Source organism: Megalobrama amblycephala, linkage group LG6 (genome assembly GCF_018812025.1).
Source record: "Megalobrama amblycephala isolate DHTTF-2021 linkage group LG6, ASM1881202v1, whole genome shotgun sequence".
Classification (NCBI taxonomy): domain Eukaryota; kingdom Metazoa; phylum Chordata; class Actinopteri; order Cypriniformes; family Xenocyprididae; genus Megalobrama; species Megalobrama amblycephala.
The window spans coordinates 9,958,745-9,981,085 of NC_063049.1; the positions used below are offsets into that span (position 1 = coordinate 9,958,745).

At 36.9% G+C, this 22,341-nt stretch overlaps 1 protein-coding gene across 1 annotated transcript in view; it reads right to left on the minus strand.

The window, feature by feature from the left end:
• Positions 1-14,943: 14,943 nt before the first annotated feature.
• LOC125269873 (NACHT, LRR and PYD domains-containing protein 3-like) overlaps positions 14,944-22,341 on the minus strand; it is a 52,934-nt gene continuing 45,536 nt past the window's right edge. The window contains exons 9-15 of the mRNA XM_048192908.1: positions 21,486-21,659; positions 20,811-20,984; positions 20,135-20,308; positions 19,871-20,044; positions 17,985-18,158; positions 16,200-16,358; positions 14,944-15,318 (exon numbers count right to left, since the gene is read on the minus strand). Coding sequence (XP_048048865.1) covers positions 15,315-15,318; positions 16,200-16,358; positions 17,985-18,158; positions 19,871-20,044; positions 20,135-20,308; positions 20,811-20,984; positions 21,486-21,659 — 1,033 coding nt within the window. The 3' untranslated portion in view covers positions 14,944-15,314. The remainder of the gene's footprint in view (positions 15,319-16,199; positions 16,359-17,984; positions 18,159-19,870; positions 20,045-20,134; positions 20,309-20,810; positions 20,985-21,485; positions 21,660-22,341) is intronic.

Consider the following 22,341-nt stretch of genomic DNA (forward strand, 5'->3'; position numbering starts at 1 on the left):
CTCCCTCATGTGCTGGTACCCAACAAAAATTAACATCTATGCCGCCTTGATAAAAGCTTAACAAACTGTGATGTAGTTCTATAAGTAGATCTTCTCTGACAGATGCCATTGACTTGATGCTTTTTATGGCAGCTAAGGAGTCTGTGCATAATACCACTCTATCTGGTCTAACCTCTTCCACCCACTGTAATGCAATGATGACTGCTACGATTTCTGCTGTATATACAGATAACTGATCAGATAATCTTTTTATTATATTAATTTTGAATTCTGGGAAATGTATTCCAATTCCCACACATTCCCGTTTGTTCTTTGATCCATCTGTATAAATTTTGAGATAATTATAATAACTGTTTCTTAGATAATGGTTTGTTTTGACTCCAATTTCCTCCATTCCCCATTCTTTTTTAATTTCCAGGATATTACAATCTATCTTTACTTCAGTAAAAAACCATGGTGGAATATTACTTACTGGGGTAAGCATGGTAAAACCCAAGTCCTCTAATCCATATTCCCTCATTCTCTTTTCCACGGTCCATCCAAACCCATGTCCCTGAAACCTGGAATACTCCCAGCAATCCTGAATTGTCTCCTTTGCTAGATTTTCTTTCCCACTTCCTTTCAGTCAAATCCAATATGCTAATGTAAGTTTTTCTCTGCTTAACTTCAGAGGAGTCTCATTGCTTCAATGAGAATTGCATTAATGGGTGTTGATTTTATTGCTCCAATGCAAACACGTAATGCTCTGTACTGTAATCTATTATTTTGTTGTAGTGATGTTTTTGCTGCTGCACCATAAACTATACAGCCATAGTCAATTGATGACCTCATGCATGCTCTATAGATATCAATTAGTGAGTTTTTGTCTGCGCCCCAGTCACATCCAGCCACAGCTCTCAGTAAATTAATAACCTTTTTGCATTTTGTTTCTAAGTGTTTTATGTGTGTTTTCCATGTATACTTACTGTCAAACCACAAACCCAAGTACAGAAATTCATTTACTTTCTCCATTGGCTGCTGATATAACGTTAACTTTCCATCATGACACTTGCGTTTGTTTGTAAACATCATGTAACAGGATTTACTTGTTGATATCTTAAACCCCCATTCATATGACCACTTCTCTACTTTTCTTACTGCTTTCCTTATGTTCTCTAACACATATGCCACATTCCTTCCTCTCATCCATATGGCCCCATCATCCGCATATAAAGCTGATTTGATGTGATCATCTAAATTTAAAAACATGTAATTTATCATAATGTTAAACAGGACTGATTGCACTCCCCTGAGGAATACCATTATTTACATTAAACTCCATGGATACCTCTGATCCAACTTTCACTCTAATTTTCCTATCTGTTAAAAAGTCCATAATCCAATTATATAATCGTCCTCCAAAACCCATTCTACTTAGTTTAATAAGCAGTCCTTCTCTCCACATAGTATCATAAGCCTTCTCGATGTCGAAATATACAATTGTCATCAGCTCTTTCTTTTTCAACGCCTTTTCCACCTCATTACTTACTCTTACTAAAGCATCTGTTGTGGAATGCCCTTTTTGAAATCCACTTTGTATGTTAGTTAGTAGTCCTCTCTGCTCTAGAACATGTGAAATCCTGCAAACTATTATTCGCTCCATCCATTTGCATAAGTGAGAAGTCAATGCTATGGGCCTATAATTACCAGGGTGAGTCGGATCTTTACCTGGTTTGTTAAATGGTAGTATAATTGCATTTTTCCAACAACTCTGTATCATTCCATCCCTCCATATTATATTGAATAGTCTAAGCACTAGCTTTAATGATACTATTGGCAACTGTCGGAACATGGCATAACATAACTGATCTTGTCCTGGAACTGTATATCCAGTGCCTAGTAAAGCTATGTTGAGTTCAGACATTGTATAGTCCACATCTATCGTTGATAAACCATCCTTCCTCTTTAATTTCACATCTTTATTTTCTCTCAGTGCAAGTTCTATCTGCTGTTTATGAATATCTGTAAGGTGATCACCACTGTGCACTGCAACAATTGCCCTACCCAACACCACTGCTTTTTCTTTGTCAGACACTACCACCTTTTCTCCATCAATCAAAGCTGGAATTTTAACATCTTTCCTTTTCCCATTCATTCTCTTAAACATAGACCATATATCCGCTAAATCTACTCATCTACCTATTGAGGAACAGAACTCTCTCCAATTTCTCTTTTTAGTATATTTAATTATCCTGCGCACCATTGCTCTCTTCCTTTGATATTCCTATGGTAGAATCATTCTTGACATACCAGTCACATGCATTTACCAAACTGTCTGACACCAACGTAAGGTCCAAACATGATGTATTACCTTTATTCACATCTATTCTTGTACCCTGTCCATTTGTTAATGCAGGCCAATGATCTTTCTTCCATCATTTCTTCAACTATATTCCCATTTTTGTCTGTGTGATTGCTACCCCATAAACTGTTGTGCACGTTAAAATCCCCACACCATATTTCTTTCCTATATACATTCCCTGCTATTTCATTTCATTTATTTACATCCAAATTTTTGCATGGATTATAAAAATTAATTAACTTAATATTTCCTTCTTTCCTTGGACTACATATCTCAACTATTACACATTCCAAATCTTCTTTACAGGGAATCTCCCTATAAGCTAGCCCATCCTTAATAAAGGTAATACACCCTCCACTATTTTGGTTGTTAGATCTATCATACCTTACATAATTAAACCCTGGAATCACAAAATCTAGTTGTGCTCGTAACCAAGTTTCCTGAACACATACTACATCTGGAACAACATCCAATTCATGAATGAACTTTTTAAATTCTTGACTGTTAGCTGTAAGACTTCTAGCATTCCACTGTAGTGTGTGTAGTACCATAATCAACATCTTAACCATCAGCTTGTGTGTTTTCACCATTTTCAGTTCATGTCAACAATGCATGTATCTGATCTGCTTTGACATCCCTCATATCAAGGAATTTCCCTGCTGCCTCTATAGTTCTATCACATTTCTTTTTCAACTGTGATGCAACATTAATGATGTGACAAATAAAACCAACAAAGTTAACTTTCTTAACTACTAAAGTATCATCATCAACTTTACATTTGTGTTCACAACCATTTCTCATATGGCCTGGAATCTGATTTTGTGTCTCATTAACTGTTGCTGTTATGTTTCTTTCCACCATTCCACTGGATTTTTTATCATTTGATCCTGTTTCTCTTACTTTCTTAAGAGCTTCTGCATATGATACTTTATTAAAAATCCTAACCTTCTGGATTTCTCTGGCTTCTTTTTGTACTTCACACCCTCCAAATGCAGCACTATGTTCCCCTCCACAGTTACAGCATTTAACCTTTGCATCCTTTTCACATTTACCATACTCATGCTGACCTCCACATCTAGCACATCTTAGCTTTCCTTTGCACTGCTGTGCTGTGTGCCCCATTCCTTTGACATTTGTAACATCTGAGTGGTTTGGGGATGTATTCCCTCACGCTGTTATTCATGTATTCCATTTGAACTGAGCTAGGGAGGGTTTTCTCAAATTGCACCACCACAGATAGCGTTTCTTTTAATGCTCCATCTCGTTTAGTTTTTAACCTTGTAGCCTCAACTACTTTACCTCCCTGAATCTAATTTTTGACATCTTGCATTGACATACTCATTGGAACTCCTCAGATAACTCCTCTCACTTTTGCCATTGCTCCCAGTATATGAGCCTTCATCCTTTCACCTTGGAGTGTAGACATACTTAGAATCTTATCTTGTTGTTGTTTACTGATTGCATGTACAAGTATTCTTTTATTGTTCATAAACCTTGCAAATTTATTTTTTCCAATCTCCTTCTCAATCACCTTGGTAAGTTTGATTGGGTGGTAATGTCCACCATCCTGGTTAAACTCAATTATAACTTTCCAATCATTTTCATGTAATTTCTCTAAATTCTCAGGTTTCTGTTTCTCATGCCAGTTAGCTTTCATTTTCTTACTATCGTTTCCCTCACCAGACTCGCTATGTTCTGACCAACTTTTCCCTCTATTTCTTCTTCTCAAATCCCTTTTCAATCTTGCAGATCTGGCCATCATCCATTCCATTTCATCCCCGTCTGAACTATTAGACATGATGCTACGTTCACAGTACAGTTTATGCAGATCCGCCAAAAAGAAAGTTTTTCTTTTACCAAAAACCCGCGTTTTGTCAAAGCCCGTTTCGCATTCACACCCCAAACTGCTTCGTTCTGATCCGCTGCAACCAGTTTATTTTTCCATTCACTCTTCCACCTGTGCGATCCTTCACGATTGAAGCTTGTCACATGATGCGATTCCATCTTGGATAAAATCCAAGTTTGTCAAACAGATTTCATGCATTACCGCCACCAACTGGACAGGAGTGTGAAGCACAAACACACCTGGATTTCTCCTGCTTCATAGTAGACTGGGTAAACCCAGCCTGATTTCGCCCGGCAACTCAGTCTAGAAACCCGTACATTCATTTCTACTGCTTCTGTTACACTTTTGCGGGAACCAATCACAGGCTGGCTTATCCACCTTGCTCACTATTGGCGGGTATAACACGATGACAATAGAGAAATGACGGCAAGCACGACCTTCAATCCAATTCCTTTTAACCTCTCAACGATGCTGAATGACTTCTTTAGTTTAGCAAACAAATTGCTCGAGTGGGTGTAAATTCCATTCACTTTCATGTTTTTTGCACAACCTACAAAAATCGCTCGATGCCATTGCTGCTTCTGCAAACCGCTGATCAATGCTACAAACCAATAGAGGGTATGCACGTGACGTCACCGTCGACCGTTACAACTGTGGTCACGCCCGCTAAGTGCCACAAAGACTGAGTGGCAGCATTGGTTTTCAGTGTGAATGCCGTGAAAAACACACAAAACACATCCAAAACGGAAAAGAGCTTGACTGTACAAATAGCTTTGACACAAAACCTGAGGTATATATTTAAAGACTGCTGAAAAAGAAGCAAATGTATCGCTGCAATTCACAGAAACAACTCGACTCCAGCAGAGAAACATGGATTTGCAGTTATCATTTTGTGTCAAATTGTTGGATTTTGAGGTAAAATCATACCGTATATATTGTATTGTTATATATTATGTTGACAAATCATCAATTAAATATTTTCCATCTTATATTCTGGATACTTGTGTGTTTTAAAATAAACACTGACAAAAACTATGCTATAAAACTATATATTTTAGGGCTGGACGATATGACGATATATATATAACATTGATATAAGTGATTACTCGGATTTAAACCTACCTATATTGTAGTTATATAAAATATTCACAGGCAGTTTTGCTTTATGTATTTCCCCGGTATCAAATCAAGCACATATAAATGTCAGGAAACACGACTCCTGGCTGCATGTCAATATCCATGGATTAGGTTTATTTGACAAGCTGTAAGAAACACTTTCGAGTCCAACCTTTAGTGTAATTCGCCGTTTTCGCAGTTTCCCCTATTAAATTCAGTCACGCAGCAGGTTCTTTTGCCACTCAGTCCAGCTGAGGGAGCGCGTTCCGACGGGAAAGTGACATCGATGCATACCCTCTATACAAACTAAACCTGTCTGGAGTTTTTGCGTCGCTCTGCAAAGTACGTCACCCGGATCGTTGATCTGATTGGTTGAAGGACTATCCAATTGCGTGAATAATGCTCGTTGATCACGCCTCTTGTGCAGTAGAAAATACATAGCAGACTCCCCAGACCAATGTTCAATATTAAATTGAGCTTGGTCTGGTGATAGCCAGACAAGCTTCATAGTGCTATACATACAAGCATGCTGGAGACCTTTTACCATATGATTGCATCCAGATATTATTTAATAATCCCTGAAGTAATTCATCCAGTAGCTTTTCTCTCCGTGACAACAAAAGCAGACTATTGTTATTAGCAGTTAGCACTAAGCATTAAGCAGGGAGGAGCTCTGGTGAGAGGAGGAGCTGAATGGACCTGAGAATATCCCAAATTAAGGCCCCATTTATACTGCATGGGTCAAGTGACCCAATTCTGATTTTTCCATATGTGGCACAGATCTCATACGACCGTGTAAGCAGGAAAAATGGATTGATTCCAATATTCACAGATTGGTTTCAGGCCTCATTATTGAATGCAATCTCACTGTTCGAAGCAAATAATTAAGCGTGTGCTGTCATGAAATAACACCCTGGAGTCAGTTTTTTTCTTATCAGTGTGAAAAAGACTAAAAATACTTAGAATAAGATAAAAAAATAAGAGTTATATACCATTCTAATCTGTGAAATGTCTTCTTTTATTTTTGTAAAAACAAAATGTTGTGCTTTTTGCAAAATAAAGAAAACTGATGTGCGAGCCGCAGTCGCTCTCTGAATGAAGTATCTGATAGTTCTCAGAAAATGAACTGTAACTTAGTGAATACTAATGACACAAAAATTAGAATGTCTAAACAAACGTTGAAATTTCAGGTTTTAAATCATCTAAGTCAAATCGAAAACAAATATTCTCTGTTTATGTAATCTGTATGAAAAGAGAGACATATCAGTAGTTTGCGGCTCAGCTCATTATCCGCTAATGCAGCCACAACCATGGAGCGCAAGCTCTATTCAGACGCAAATTCTGAGGTGATCAATGCAGCAGAGTGAACGCATCAACAGCTCGGAAAAACGCATCAAATGTAGTCAGTTTCATGTACTTTTCATCGTTCTGAGATGCGGTGAGGAATACTTCTAAAAGGATTTACCTCAGAGGAAGAGCTGGTTGCTATGGAAGGCAAATGTATAAAAAAATTCCTGTTACCTAAGCTTCCAGTGCTGCATACTATAAGCACATACTGTGGTAAGTTTATTTAGGTACATGCTATCTTAAGCTGTTGTCTTAGACTTTATGCTTCATGCTCTTTATGATATCTGATCCTATTGCAACATTCTGTGTTAAGTTAGCAACTTTTCTGTGGCTTAAAACTCATCAGAGTATTGTAACATGCTTGTCCTTAAATACACAGAGGTCTCTTATTCAACACTAACAACATTGTGGCTTGATGATCCCGTAAAGGAGTGTGAAATCATGGGAGTCGTCATCTTCACTTCCACAGCCGAATGAAACAGCCCGACGGGAGCAGAAATCATGTTCATGAATGAGGAAGCACTGTATTTCATTGCTTAGCTGCACGCTGCATCTAACTCAGAGCTATTGGTGCGGGTGTATGCTTCCCCGACCAGACTACCACTAATTTAATACTAGTCTGTGATTTACAACATGCTTGTTGTATCAGATTTGCTGCCGCTACAGGTGTAAGCTTCCCCCAATATATATATATAATCCCCCAATATATATATATATATATATATATATATATATATATATATATAAATAATAGTTTATGTATTTGGCAACAGGTGTATGCTTCCCTGACCAGACTGCCGCTTTAATACTTTAATACTTAATTAATACAGTTTAATACTAGTTTTATACCAGTCTGTGATTTACAACATGCGTGTTGTATCAGTTTTGCTGCTGCTAGGTGTGTAAGCTTTTCCCATTTAAAAAAAAATAAAAAATCTGTGTTTTTAACCGACAACCAAATTATAACAAGGATATGACATAATTGACAGGCGACGCAATGATACAGACCACTTCACCAGTTAAATGGTGGATTTCTCTTGACTAAACTGTGGAAATATTTGGGATTTATGCAAGTACACATCAACAATACATAACTTGTTCTAGTGATTTGGGAATTTTAAGCAATTCTCATATTTGCGGCTAAGTAAATCTAGGTATAAGCATCACATTTGTTGCATTAAACCATCCAGCTGTTATTGATTGTTGTTGCTAAATCTGCATTAACTGGAGGTTGTCACTGACATTACTACAGTATAGTGACGTATTTCCAAGTAAAGAGGAAATCTCCATCTCTCATCTCAAGCTCACAGCAGTTTGTCTGTTGCAGGGGAGCAGTTAAGGATGTTTTGCCCAAGTGAACAACCGACGCAGCAGAGAAGGACACCATTCTAGAAGAGAATCCATCTTCACATTCTGAGTAAAGATTAAGACAACTCACATGGATAAAGGTTTACCACAGGACTACAGCCAACAAGCATGTACATCTGCACCTGCATGAGAGGATTAACTCTCAATACCAGCAGGTGATAGTAACATTTATCACAGAACTGGAACTTGGACTGTGGATACATACCTTAAGCAAGCAGTGTCAATTCATTTTGATAACCAATCTTCACTTTCTTCATTCCAGATGGCATCTCATTCATGGGATATGCTCGTTGTGCTAGTATTTTGGCATCATGCTTGTTGCTATGCCTTATGCGGGTATTGGTAACATACTCGTTTAGGTCATCTGGGTAAGGGCAACATGCTCTTGCATAAGCTTTCAGGTACTGGTAACATGCTTGTGGCCTGGGCTCATTCAGGTAACTGCATTTAAGGAACATGGCATTCAGATTTTCGCAGTCAGTTTGTGTTGGGGGATATCAGCATATGGTTTTGTTTTGGGGGGTTATTGCTGCTCTCCCTGCTCTTATCCATGCTAGGCTGCATGGATGCGCAAGGAGTTCATGCCCAGAACAGAACCATACCGCCAATACAAACTCTATTCAATTATCAATCATATTTGACAATAGTGGTACTGAAGGAAATCCAGTGTTAGCATCAGTTCTGGCAGGTCACATCAGTCAAGCTTGCATAAGCTGATTCCCAGGTGACTCACGTCTACCTATAGGAATACGACGCCTATAATAGCACCCATATATTAGCTCTTCAGTATTATCAGCAGCTATTGCATTCTCAGGAGCTAATTACCCACCTCCATCCCCAGCTCCTCCTCTCTTCAGTCAGGATTGGCCTTATGATTCCCCTGAATCAAACTAATTCTTGAAATATGTGTGCATGTTAGATTATTGACATTAATTATATCTGCATATGTTGGTTCTGTTCTGTTTACCCTAGGGGGGTTATTGCTGTTCTCCCTGCTCTTATCCATGCTAGGCTGCATGGATACGCAGGGAGTTCTTGCCCAGAACAGAACCATACTGCCAATACAAACTGTATGTAATTATCAATCATATTTGACGATAGTGGTCCTGACAGAATTACTATATCTGTTTCAAAACACCCCTCTATTTCTTTCCAAGTCCTTTTTTAAGCAACTAGATTCAGTTATCTTACCCTTTATTTGGAATTATAAAAATCATAGAATCAAACAACTACATCTCTCCAAACCTTTAAATGTAGGGGGTCTTGTCTTTCCTGACTTCTGCTGCTACTACTGGGCAATTAATGTCAGAATTATATCAATAATATTAAATGATAAAAGCGGACAACTAGACTGGCTCAGATTAGAACAGGACGAATGTACCCCGTACGATCTTGGTGCTGTGATTCTTTCACCAACAAGCTGTAAAAAAGAAATCTACAGAAATAGCCCTGTCGTTAGTAGTGTCATTCGTATTTGGAAACAAATTAGAACTCATTTCAGGGTGGAGACGTTACCCTTATTAATTCCCATAGCTGATAACCTCTCTTTTACCTTCCACACTAGATAAAGGTTTTCAGCAATGGAGAGATGCAGGAATCCACACAGTAAGGGATTTGTATCAAGAAGATACCTTTATTTCCTTTGAAAAAATTCAGGAAAAATACAAACTTAGATGTATTTTTTTCAGGTTCCTGCAAGTCAGGAACTACGTACAATCCTATTTAAACAGGTCCACAACAATTTGCCCTTCATGTCTTGACACCTGCCTTAAGGACAAGGGAAAATGATTTCCTGCATTTTAAAAACTCTCCAGGCCTCCCAATGTCCTGATACATCTTCAATCAAAAGATTATGGGAAGAAGAATTAGGGTCAGAAATTTCCAATGAGTTATGGGCAGATAGCCTGTAAGAGATTAATAGATGTTCTATAAACTCCAGACACTGCCTCATTCAGTTCAAAATCTTGCATAGACTACACTACTCTAAGACAAAATTATCTAGAATATTTCCTGGCGTCTCTTCAAAATGTGACAAATGCAGGACGACAGATGTGAACCTGCTTCACAGTTATGCATTATGTCCCAGTCTTCGAAGCTGCTGGTGCAAGATTTTTAGTGTCATCTCTGAAATCACTGGGCAACATATTGAACCAGATGAGTTTTTAATCGTCTTTGGTGTTTCAAGACTGTCTGTCCAAGACTGTCTGTCCAAGTCTCAACAACGATTTTTTTCCTACAGATTTTTAACGGTCAAAAAGCTTATTCTGACATTCTGGAAAAATAAACTGCCACCTCCTTTCCAGCTTTGGCTTGACAAACTCACAAATACATTACATTTGGAGCGTATATGGCTCTGTCTAAGGAATAAGAGACAACAATTTGGTAAAACTTGGGATCCCTTTATAAGATATTTAAGGGGAGAAGACGGAGGAGACCTGGAGGAATGGGATGTTGATTTAACTTGAGTTAGATCTAAGATCCATTCCACTCCTGTTTTTTTTATTTTTTTAATAAGTATTCCTCCTTATGTGGTGCGTATCAGGCAGACGGAGAGGTGGTGGGTGGGCGGTTGAATGGTTGGGACGGGCGGGTAGGTGGGAAGCGGTTTTGTTTTATGAGTTTTCTGTATGTTTGAATATGTGCATATGTTATATGTACAGTGTATACTTAGATGGTATGTGCATGTATAGGAAAGATTATTGGTGTACATGTGCGTGTGTATATATGCATGTACAAATATGTATAGTTAACTGCAGAAAAAATTATAGCTTGGTTGTTTTTTGTTTTTTTGCATATGGAAAATTCGGAGGAACTTCTGATTTGATTTCTGTTAAGTTTATCTGTAATGTATTTATCCTCCAATAAAATAAATAATAAAAAAAAAGAAACTGTATGAAATGTATGTATGTATTTATTAGATAATAGTACCTTGAAAAAGTAAACTTTAAGAAATAAGCAGCTTTAATTAGCGTCTGTGACACTAACAAAAAAAGATTTACAAAAATCAAATTTACATTTGGCAGATGGTGTTATCCAAAGTGACTAACAGTGCTCTTATTACAGGGACGAGCTCCATGGAGTAACCTGGAGTAAAGTGTCTTGCTCAAGGACACACTGGTGGTGACACTGTGGAGATTGAACCAGCAACCTTCTGCTCACCAGTTCAGCGGTTTAGCCCACTACACCACAAAAGTAATGAAGCTACAACAAAAATTAGCATGTAATTGTAAAAATATGAAATGAAATATGGCAAGAAACAGAATGCTTACATGAATGAATTGTAAAATGTTTTAATCAGTTTAAATATTTTACAGGTAGCCTTGCTGATGGAGAGCACACAAATGTTTGGAGCAGATAAAGCAGCAGCCAGATTGTCCTGCACATCTTCTCCCACTCTTGTTTCAAGGTTGTGGGGTTCAGGGGTCCATCATCATGGCCTTCTTCATCCTCTGGATCAATGATATCCCCTTTGAGAAGAACAGCAATAAGGGACATGATGGATGGCAAAGACAAGCGAAAGTGTTCACGGTGGTCAGCTTCTTCATCAAAATAAAGCCACAGAATGGGCACAGCTGTGTTGAGATGGCAGTGGGATGTTGGGTTCACCGCCTGCAAATACATGATTGTTAGAACAATCAATTAAATTTCTTTTAATTGGTTACTTAACTTTTTATAATAAACAAAAATGTAAAGGCAAATAAAACTTCATCATTAAGGTAAAATACAGTAATCACTCTTTTGAGTCAAAGGTATAGTCAGCTCTGGGCTTCCCATCTTCAGCTTGGGGTTTCTCGTCCTCAGCTGTGGGCTTCTAGGCATCGGGGGTACCGACGTATCAGTATCCGAAGAGGCAATCAACTCCTCAGTCTTTTATACTCGTGTTGTTTATTGCAGACATTGGGTTATCTTCTTGATTGACGTACGTTGTAACTTTCCCAAAGTTTCCAGACTCTTCACAAGGCCTCGCAGGTTCAAGCTGTCTGGCTTTTGTGTCCTTGAACTCCAGTAAACTCAACCAAGATGGCTAATGTCCTTATAAGGTTCTAGGAGTAGAACCACAGTTCTCTGTGTCCTTGAGCACACACATAGAACCGCACACACTTCTGTGTACTGTGGTCCAGTTCTGCTCCTCCTTCTTGTGACAGGCACACACACATATCTAACAATAACTGTACATCTCTGGCCATACAATATAATACATTTCTTAGAAACAAACAAATATAAATAACAATAATATTGTAAGCAATACCTAATATTTAATACATTGGCCAAATGTGTAGCAACAGACATCCAAAATCTTAACAAGGAGGCTGCTGTTTTCTCCAGTCTCTGCCAGATTATTATACGCGTTTTTCCTTACCTGTCGCTCGGCTCTTTATGCTGACCAAGCCTCTTCCTATGCTCTTCGTAGCCTATTGTTAGTCTTCTGTCTTAGTCTTAGTTCTGTCTGTATTGTTTTGCCGTGTACGTCATACCTGTTCTCTGCCTAATCTCTCTGCAGCCTGAGATCGATTGGACACCTGCCATCTGCGGTGCTGTGACTTCTGGTTCGGGACCGTGCACACCGCTGCTGCGAGCCCACTGTCAAGCGCGGGATCCCTTTTTGTTTGTTAGTTTTTCCAGCTGCGAGCAACCAAGAATCTGGTGCTCGGCAATCTGCCTGTGTTTCTCCCTGAATTATTATTATTAAACTGTTTCTCTACTGCCATTCGCCTCTGGGTCCTCTGTCCGCTCTGAGACTGTCATATGACAAAACTACATTTTGCTTGTTTTAAAAGTAATTTAATTAAGTTTCGGTCAGCATTTATCAATATTATTGTGTGTAAGTGTTGGGGTGGGCTAGCAAAGCAATTCATTCTGGGGTAATCTTAATTTTTAAGTAGTGATAATTACATTTTCTGAGTATAAAATCAACAGTCTTCTCCAAGAGCCAGAAGACAAGATCTTCGAGCAGCACCCCGACGTCTTCTTTGTGCAGACATTGCTTACACTGTGGGAAACCACACTAGGTAGTGTTGCTCATATCTTTATTGCAGGACCTATAATTACATACAAGATCGGGGGAAAATACCATGGTTGTATTTTTAACAATGAACAATAATAATGACAAAAACACAAACAAACAAACATAAATATGGGTTTTTATACATCATAGTTTGAGACAGAGGTGTAAAGTATTTGAGTAAATGTAATTAGTTACTCTACTTAAGTATCTTTTTGGCTACTTTGTAGTTGTACTGAGTATCAAATATATTACCAACTTTTACTTTCCTCTTGGCTACATTTTTTAGCAAGTAAATGTACTCTTTACTCCACTACATTTGTGATGAGTTATGTAATTACACATTACATTTTGCATGGCACCTAACTTTTTCTGCAGCAGTTTGTTTCTGCCATAAAGACGCCATCTAAGGGCACTGAAGGTACTATATCTTGTGCTTTTGCCTTTACTCACCCAAACTTGTCAACAAGGCGACTTTACGTGAATGTAAGTGCATTAGCAGGAAGTTGCTGAATCGCAGGTGTTTGAAATGAGGTCATGACTGCAGCCGCCAATGAGGCTAAAACCAGCATATCCAGTGCAAGAAGACTTTGACTTAGTTATTTTTACTTAACATTATTTTATTTATCAGCTAAATTGTATTTAACTATCTGCTTTAGAAAATAAACACGATTTCTCATCTTACAAATCAACTGTTTCTTTTCACCGGCATGTCTCTCAGTTGTTGACTAGTGCATTTTTGAGCCTACATTCAGTACAAATAAAATACTTAAGTACTGTTAAAATCAGATACTTTAAGACTTTTACTCAAGTTGTATTGGAGTTGGTTACTTGTAACTTGTAATGGAGTCATTTTCCATGCAAGGTATCTGTACTTTTACTTAAGTATGGTTTTTAGGTACTCTTTACACCTCTGGTTTGAGATTATATACACAGACAAAAAGCATGATGATGAGGTTAAATATCTTTGAATACATCATCATAATGCACAAAAAGTATTTTATTTATTTGTTTGTTGTTTATTTATAAGCCTGAGGGATGAAACTAGAGCTAATTCAACAGGAAAAATGAAAACATGAAGGAGGTGTATGCCACTTTTGCTTGTGGATGATATAAAAAGAAGAAATTAACAACATATTCATGTGAATTTAGGTTTTCATATCAAAAAATAAACTGTGGGTCAGTATATTAGTTGTACTACAGTCACAAAATTAATGGGCAGCTGTTTCTTCAACAACCACCAAATATGCAAATTTAATCAAAATCAAGATATTTACAGGTATTAATTAAACCTGTCACTCATATCTTTTAAGTTGTTGCGCTTGTGATAATGTTGTAGGTCACATGATAACGTCAACATGGCGGATGATTTGCCGTCGGATCACATTCATACCCAATGAGATTTGGCTTTTAAGTACCTACTCTTTTAGTGCTTGTTAAGTAAGTACTTATTGAAATTAAGTACCTACTTATTGAGTAGGCGGTTTCGGACACAGCATAATGGGTTTTTTTTCTCTTCTTTTTTGGTCCGAACCAAATGAACCAAACAAATCAAACTACAAGTGTGAATGCACCCTTAACAGAAATGCTCAGGTTTCTCAGGAATACCAAAAATAAGAACCAAACAACCAGAAAATAGCAACAACGACAGACAACTAGACAGGACAAAACACAGGGCTTAAAAGACAGGCTTATAAGAACAAACAGAGGAACAATGAGACTATTTAACGAGACACACCTGAGCAGAACTAACTAGTAACCATCGAAATAAACAGAGAGAACAAAGGAGAACTGAACTGAACTAATTAACAGATTAAAAGATTAACTGGGAAACTCAAACATGAACAGAACTCAAAATGGGTACAAAATTAATTGTCATTGATTGTCATAACTGGCAGTGAGATGAGAATGGGTTATATAATGTTTATCTTTATTAGTCAGTCTAGAATGATTCTCAAACAATTCTTCTCAAAACTCAATTTGCCTTTCAAACTAAAAATAATCAAGCTCTTATTTGTATATTTACAATAATTCAACACATATTACAATACAATAAAATGGCATCAACTACAAATTGAAAAAAATATATTCAAATGTAAATGTAAAATGACAGAAAGTCAGAAAGTCAAATGACAGAAATGAAAGAAAGTGATAAATTTGGCAATCAGAGTTATGATTAGCAATATTTTAATTGCTTTAATATGGATGAGTTTAATTGTAGGCCTTATACTGAAGACTTCTATATATCCTTGTTAATCCACTTCATCTCTGCTCTTACATCTTCTCAATCAATTTCACCTGTAAATAAAACAAAATGATAATTTATTATGAATACTAAACCAACAATAATCATTCAATATCACTTATATGTACATGCATGTTTCTAATAATGCTGTTTGAATTAGTAGTTATTTTAAATAGTAATACATATGAGCTAGTATAATAAACTTTACATGTGTTGAAATAGTGTAGTTTGAAGCTGTTTAAATTTACTATCAAACTCAATTTATAAGCTGAAGGTTTTAAATAGTCTCACCAAAAATCCCTGTTCATACGAAATATATAAAACTCATACAAACTCATCCTCACACATTTCTTAGTGTTTTGAAAGTACAGAAAGCTAAAAATTAATGTGAAGTCAAAGTAAAAACACACAAGAAACATCGATTATGTGAGGCTGGACGGCTGTGAGCTGAAGCTGGAATCACTGATTTTACCAGAGTTTTCCTACAGTCTGTGTACAACTGTCAGTCTCATTATGGTCTACCAAATCCTAATGATTTTCTACTACTGATGCAGTCAGTAAAGCTATTGTTCAATAAAGTTGCTTGTTCCTTAGTTTTTTCTGCCAAAACCACTAAAGCACAAACCACGCCCCCAGCTGATTCTAAAGATTTCATTGGTCATGTCAATCACTGTACTGACTGCCTACACAATGATGAAACATATATTAACTCCTAACCTACTCTAAACCCTAACCCGAACCTAACTATAACTTTAGTACATCGTGGTAGACAGCATCCATGATTTTTCTGAAGTCTGAACTTTTCTTGGCTGGTGACTATGTGATTGACCAATGGTTTTGAACTAGCTTTCAATTGAGCTTAATTATATTTTCCTTTTTTCAAGTGTCAGAGGTAAATGAAAGCATATTTAACATCACAGATATGTTTACTCACCTCGGTTTACAGTTTGAGTCTCGTATAACGTCTCTGAGCTGCTCTGAGTCTCTGATCATGTTGTTTCCCAGATCAAGCTCTTTTAAAAACTGCAGTGCTTTTGTGTTTGTCAAACACTGAGTTAAAGAAGAAACATCTGTAATGCCACAGTCATTTAAACTAGAAAGAGACAAACAGACAGAGATCATCTTAGTTTCATCATATCACAAAACACATGACTAAGATTAATTATTTTTCACAAATACACTGTAAACAGGCTTTGAAGGAGAGACTGAGTATAAATTGTCTTGGTTTAAAATGTTGAAGTGAATGTTAAAGGGATCCTCCACCAAAGGTTACAAGGTTTATAGATTATGTGAATGTTTATTGTTTAAAAAAAGTCTTTTCTTTTGTATTTTTCTCACAAACACCTACAGTTTTATTAATTGTCTATAAGACAATTAATCAACTGTGGTTGTATGGATTCCCGTTGGGTTTGCTTTGTGTGGTTTATAAAGCATCATCTTTGGAGGTCCAGTACACTTGTATGGACTAACATTTATCTAATCTATCTAAATCTTTGTGTTCATCTGAAGAAAGTCATATATATCTGGGATGGCATGAGGGTTTATAAATGATGAAATATGCATTTTTGGGTGGAAAATCCCTTTAATGCTACACTACGCTTTTGTCTCTCTGGTGGTAAAAAAAACCCCTGAATACTGGAGCTACATTTCTTTGTAAGTGTGAATAATGCACTTTAAAATGTCACAAAATGAGCACATCAGACATTACCTCTCTTGACACAGACCCTCTGTGACGGCAAGAAAGAAAGTTTCTAATCCAAAGGACTTACCCCGTATTAATATTAAGATCAATAACCCTTTTTAGGAGAATGTGTGTCTTCACTGAATTAAAAGCAGAGCTAAAATCCACAAACAAAACCCTGACACTTGCTTTAGGATACATGAGATGTTTTGTAACTGTATTAAGCAGGGTCAGCACAGCGTCATCTGTGCCTCTATTACTCTTATACTGAGTAATAGAGGCACAAACTGAAGCGGATCTAGTGTAGAGGCCACAGTTGAGGTGAGATGATCAGCCAAAACTCATTCCATAGTTTTACACAGTATGGAAGTTATTGCAATAGTCCGGAAAATACTGGATTACAGGTTTATCAAAGTGTATTTGGGTAAAGCAACAGTTTTTAAGACTGATCTTTCTGCACTCTCTGATTTATAAGATTGTGTTATTTTTTTAATAAATAAAAAAAGTTACATAGTGTAGCTTTAAACATTTTGATTATTTAAGTCGTTCTCATCTCAGGTGTTCTCATCAAGCAGCACAGCCAGATCTGGTTACGGGGTGTTGAGCACCAATTGATCATTAAACCAGACACTTCAAGCACTTCTAAACACATGGGAAGAGTTTTGAAATAGACCAAATTACTACAGATGCATAAGTGTATTTATTTGGCTTTCAAAACTTCTAAATGTTATTATTATGGTGTATGTGTCTTATTAGATTCCACAGATCTGCAAAAATGGGTGTTCCTTCTCTGCTTTAAAATTTCTGAAAACTTGCATATTTCATCATTTATAAACCCTCAAAGAACAGTTGATGCAGTTCTCAAAGAACTGTTGTGGGTCTCATAAGCATGTGATTCACTGAACTACAGGAATGTTTCTGTTGAACAAAATATGATATCTAAAATATGATTTATATACATAAGCTTGCATTTAAAGACACTTGGTGATTTTTGCCTGAAAAGTGTGAGAACCACTGTTGTATGTGAATGTTACTGACCTCAAACTCTCCAGTTTACAGTGTGAATCCTTCAGTATGTCACATAAGTGATTCACTCCTGCGTTTCTTATTTGATTCTCACTGAGGTCCAGATGTCTCAGGTGTGATGGGTTTGATTTCAGAGCTGAAGTCAGAGCAGAACAACCTTCATCTGTCAGATCACAGCTTCTAAAACTGCATTTGGAGAAATGAGAAAAAGAAAATCTTCATTCTGCAAAGTTATAGCATTTTCATAACAAATATAGGACGAATTCCACTCTGCTTTTTTGGCACTTCAGGAAGGATACACCATTTGTAGGGACGTTCCAAACGAAAGTGAACAACTGAATCCCTTCACTAAGGGCCTTCCACAAGTCTGTCAGCAAAGGGTACATGTGATGGTCACTTCAAAGAAGTAATTTTATCATTTATGATCATTAACAAGTTATCAAGATTCATTTTAAAGCTTGCATTCCATACAAAGTTTAAATTAGTTTCATAGGCAAGAAATGCATTTAATAGTAGATATGTACATGTGACTTTACCTTCAGTGTCCAAAGAAAAGATAGCAAGTTTTCAGAAATTTTAAAGCAGAGAAGGAACACCCAAAAACACATAAAGCACATTTTAAAAGCTTCATTATAAAATGTATATTTATTTGCAACACTTATATTGTTGTAAGAATGTTATTGTAAGAAAAGCTAATAGGCTGATGGACGCCATACTTCGTTGTCATGGTAATGTTCCAAGTAAAGATAATGAAGTTACACTGGGTCTCATTCAGGAATAATTGCGTGGATTATTTCGTATTCATACACACAGGAGAACTTCTCATGAAAAATCTCAGTCTAATTTACAATACGTGCATACGCACATGAATTTGTTCTTAACCTCTTTCTTATTTTAGTGAATTTGGAGTATTCTAAATGAGCGGCTGCATGCTCGAGGTTAGTCATTTGCATAAAACACGGCCAAACTATGTCCATATAAGGGCTTTCCGCACATGGTTTCCTAACAGGCTTACGTCACTCTCGTCAGACATGCCTGATCCTCGAGCAATGCCAAGCGTCCCATTCACACCAGTTCTCACAAAAAACACCTCTTATACAGACCCAGATTGCAGACCTCTCATTAGCCAGCTATACATACGCATATCTGCATTATTCAGAGAAACTTCGCAGTTGAACATAATCACTGTATATAATAAAATGTATTTAAGATTAAATTGTATTATTTAATCATTTTATTATACAATTTTATATATGGATTCTATAATACGATTAATTTCATGACTAATACAATGAAATTTCATATTTATATAACTTCTTAACATGAATATAGGGACGTACAGAGGAAGTGCTTTTTTTTGCACATGAGTGTTTTCAGTTGTTCCTATATTTTTTCATAAATTTAGAATGGTTTTTAGTACGATTTTTTTTTTTTTTGAATCGTGACTTGTTCTTAAAATTGTTCCTACGCGCATTTCACGCACAAATTTGTGCACACACATGCTTAGTGAATGAGACCCATTGTCTTTGTTTTTGCCAAGTGTGTTGCAAACAGCTATATTATATAGCTGTAAAAGCCCTGCTGCCTTCAAAGTCCCCATTTCAAGAGTGAGTAGGGTATAGGGATGATTATTTTGATTGGAATTCACCAAAACTGTGAACTCTGTGTCTTGATTTAAACTGTAGAAGCGATTTTAAGAATTATGATTGTTGTACACTGTCAGAAAAAAAATGTACACCGCTGTGACTGGGGCAGTACCCTAAGGTACAAAAGGGAAAATGTACTAATGTGTACCATTTAGGGGTAAGTAAGGTACCTTTTCACTTTTGTACCTTAGGGTACTGCCCCAGTCACAGCGGTGTACCTTTTTGCTGACAGTGTATGTGAATGTTACTGACCTCAATCTCTCCAGTTTACAGTGTGAATCCTTCAGTACGTCACACAAGTGATTCACTCCTGTGTTTCCTATTTTATTCACACTGAGGTCCAGATTTCTCAGGTGTGATGGGTTTGATTTCAGAGCTGAAGTCAGAGCAGAACAACCTTCAACTGTCATTTCACAGTATATTAACCTACATTGGGTGAAATAAGACAAAGTCTTCATTCTGTTTTAGTCAAATACCAAAACACTTTTGTCTTTCATATAGATGAAAGTTCCTCACAACAATATTTCCAGTTTACAGTGTGAATCCTTCAGTACGTCACATAAGTGATTCACTCCTGTGTTTTCTATTTTATTGCCAGTGAGGTCCAGCTCTCTCAGGTGTGATGGGTTTGATTTCAGAGCTGAAGTCAGGATGACACACTGTTCTTCTGTAATACTACATCCATACAGACTGAAGACAGAAAGAGAAAGAAAATGACTCAGATTCATGTGAAACACCTAACTGAAGTCCTACACCAGGTACTTAGTTTAATTCTAGTTTAATTCCCCAGTCCGTTTTAACTCAGTCACACTAGTTCTGTAAGCTGGAAGATGTCAATGCTTCACTATCATCTTTAAAAAATATCTTTTGTCTCTTTTCTTTACTCTTTATTGTAGAAACAGATTTCTGCAGAAAGATATTTACACAATCAGTACCATCAGCGCCTTCAAATTTAATGCAGTGAACATTAGTCAGGTTAGACGCCATATTGAATCTTATGTGGATGAAAATGAGGCTGTGAGAAATAATGAAATATATAGTGCACTAAGACTTACTAGTTAAAAGACATTTAAAATTAAGTGTAACAGAAGGTGCAGGACTATAAACACTATTACTTGAGCCCTGTTGTCTTAAAATAAACTAAACAGTGAACTTTCAGAACATTACTGCTGTACATTATAATGATACTAACTCTAGTGTTTCTAGCTTGCATTGTGGGTTCATCAGTAGATCACTGAGGTTTTCCACTCCAGAGTCTCCTAGTTTATTCTTACTGAGGTCCAGCTCTCTCAGGTGTGATGGGTTTGATTTCAGAGCTGAAGTCAGGATGACACACTGTTCTTCTGTAATACTGCATTCATACAGACTGAAGACAGAAAGAGAAAGAAAATGACTCAGATTCATGTGAACCACCTTACTGAAGTCCTACACCAGGCACTTAGTTTAATTCTAGTTTAATTTCCCGGTCCGTTTTAACTCAGTCACACTAGTTCTGTAAGCTGGAAGATGTCAATGCTTCACTATCATCTTTAAAAAATATCTTTTGTCTCGTTTCTTTACTCTTTATTGTAGAAACAGATTTCTGCAGAAATATATTTACACAATCAGTACATCAACACCTTCAAATTTAACGCAGTGAACATTAGTCAGGTTAGACGCCATATTGAATCTTATGTGGATGAAAATGAGGCTGTGAGAAAAAATGAAATATATAGTGCACTAAGACTTACTAGTTAAAAGACATTTAAAAAGAAGTGTAACAGAAGGTGCAGGACTATAAACACTATTACTTGAGCCCTGTTGTCTTAAAATGAACTAAACAGTGAACTTTCAGAACATTACTGCTGTACATTATAATGATACTAACTCTAGTGTTTCTAGCTTGCATTGTGGGTTCATCAGTAGATCACTGAGGTTTTCCACTCCAGAGTCTCCTAGTTTATTCTTACTGAGGTCCAGCTCTCTCAGGTGTGATGGGTTTGATTTCAGAGCTGAAGTCAGGATGACACACTGTTCCTCTGTAATACTGCATTCACACAAACTGAAAGAAAGAGAAAAGACAATGATTCAGATCCATGATGGAACACTCATTTGTTTTTTATTGGGGTCATGTCTGACAGTAGTTTGTCACTTGAAAATCACTACACATATTAACCCATGCCAAATACTCACATCAGTGTGCTGAGTTCATAGTATTTATCCTGCAGTAGAGCAGCGATCTGAGTCACTTGTGTGTCTCCTAGTTCACGTTCACTCAGATTCAGCTCTCTCAGGAGTAACAGGCTTTTACCCACAACTCTGTTCAAATTCTGCCAGGCTTCAACCGCAGCAGGACTCAAAAACCTGCAGAAGGGAACATGAAGCAAGAATTCAAGTAAATTTTCAAATAAACTTGGTGTAATGACAAAATCCAGCAATTGGTGCTGAAGAAAAACATGATTTTAAAGTAATGCATAAGAGCTAGTATAATAAACTTTACATGTGTTAAAACAGTGTAGTTTTGAAGCTGTTTAAATTTAAATTTACTATCAAATACATGCATTTCTGTATATTCATGTATATTATATAGTCTCACCAAAAATCCCTGTTCATATGAAAGATATAAAACTCATACAAACTCATCCTCACACATTTCTTAGGGTTTTGAAAGTACAGAAAGCTAAAAATTAATGTGAAGTCAAAGTAAAAACACACAAGAAACATCGATCATGTGAGGCTGGACG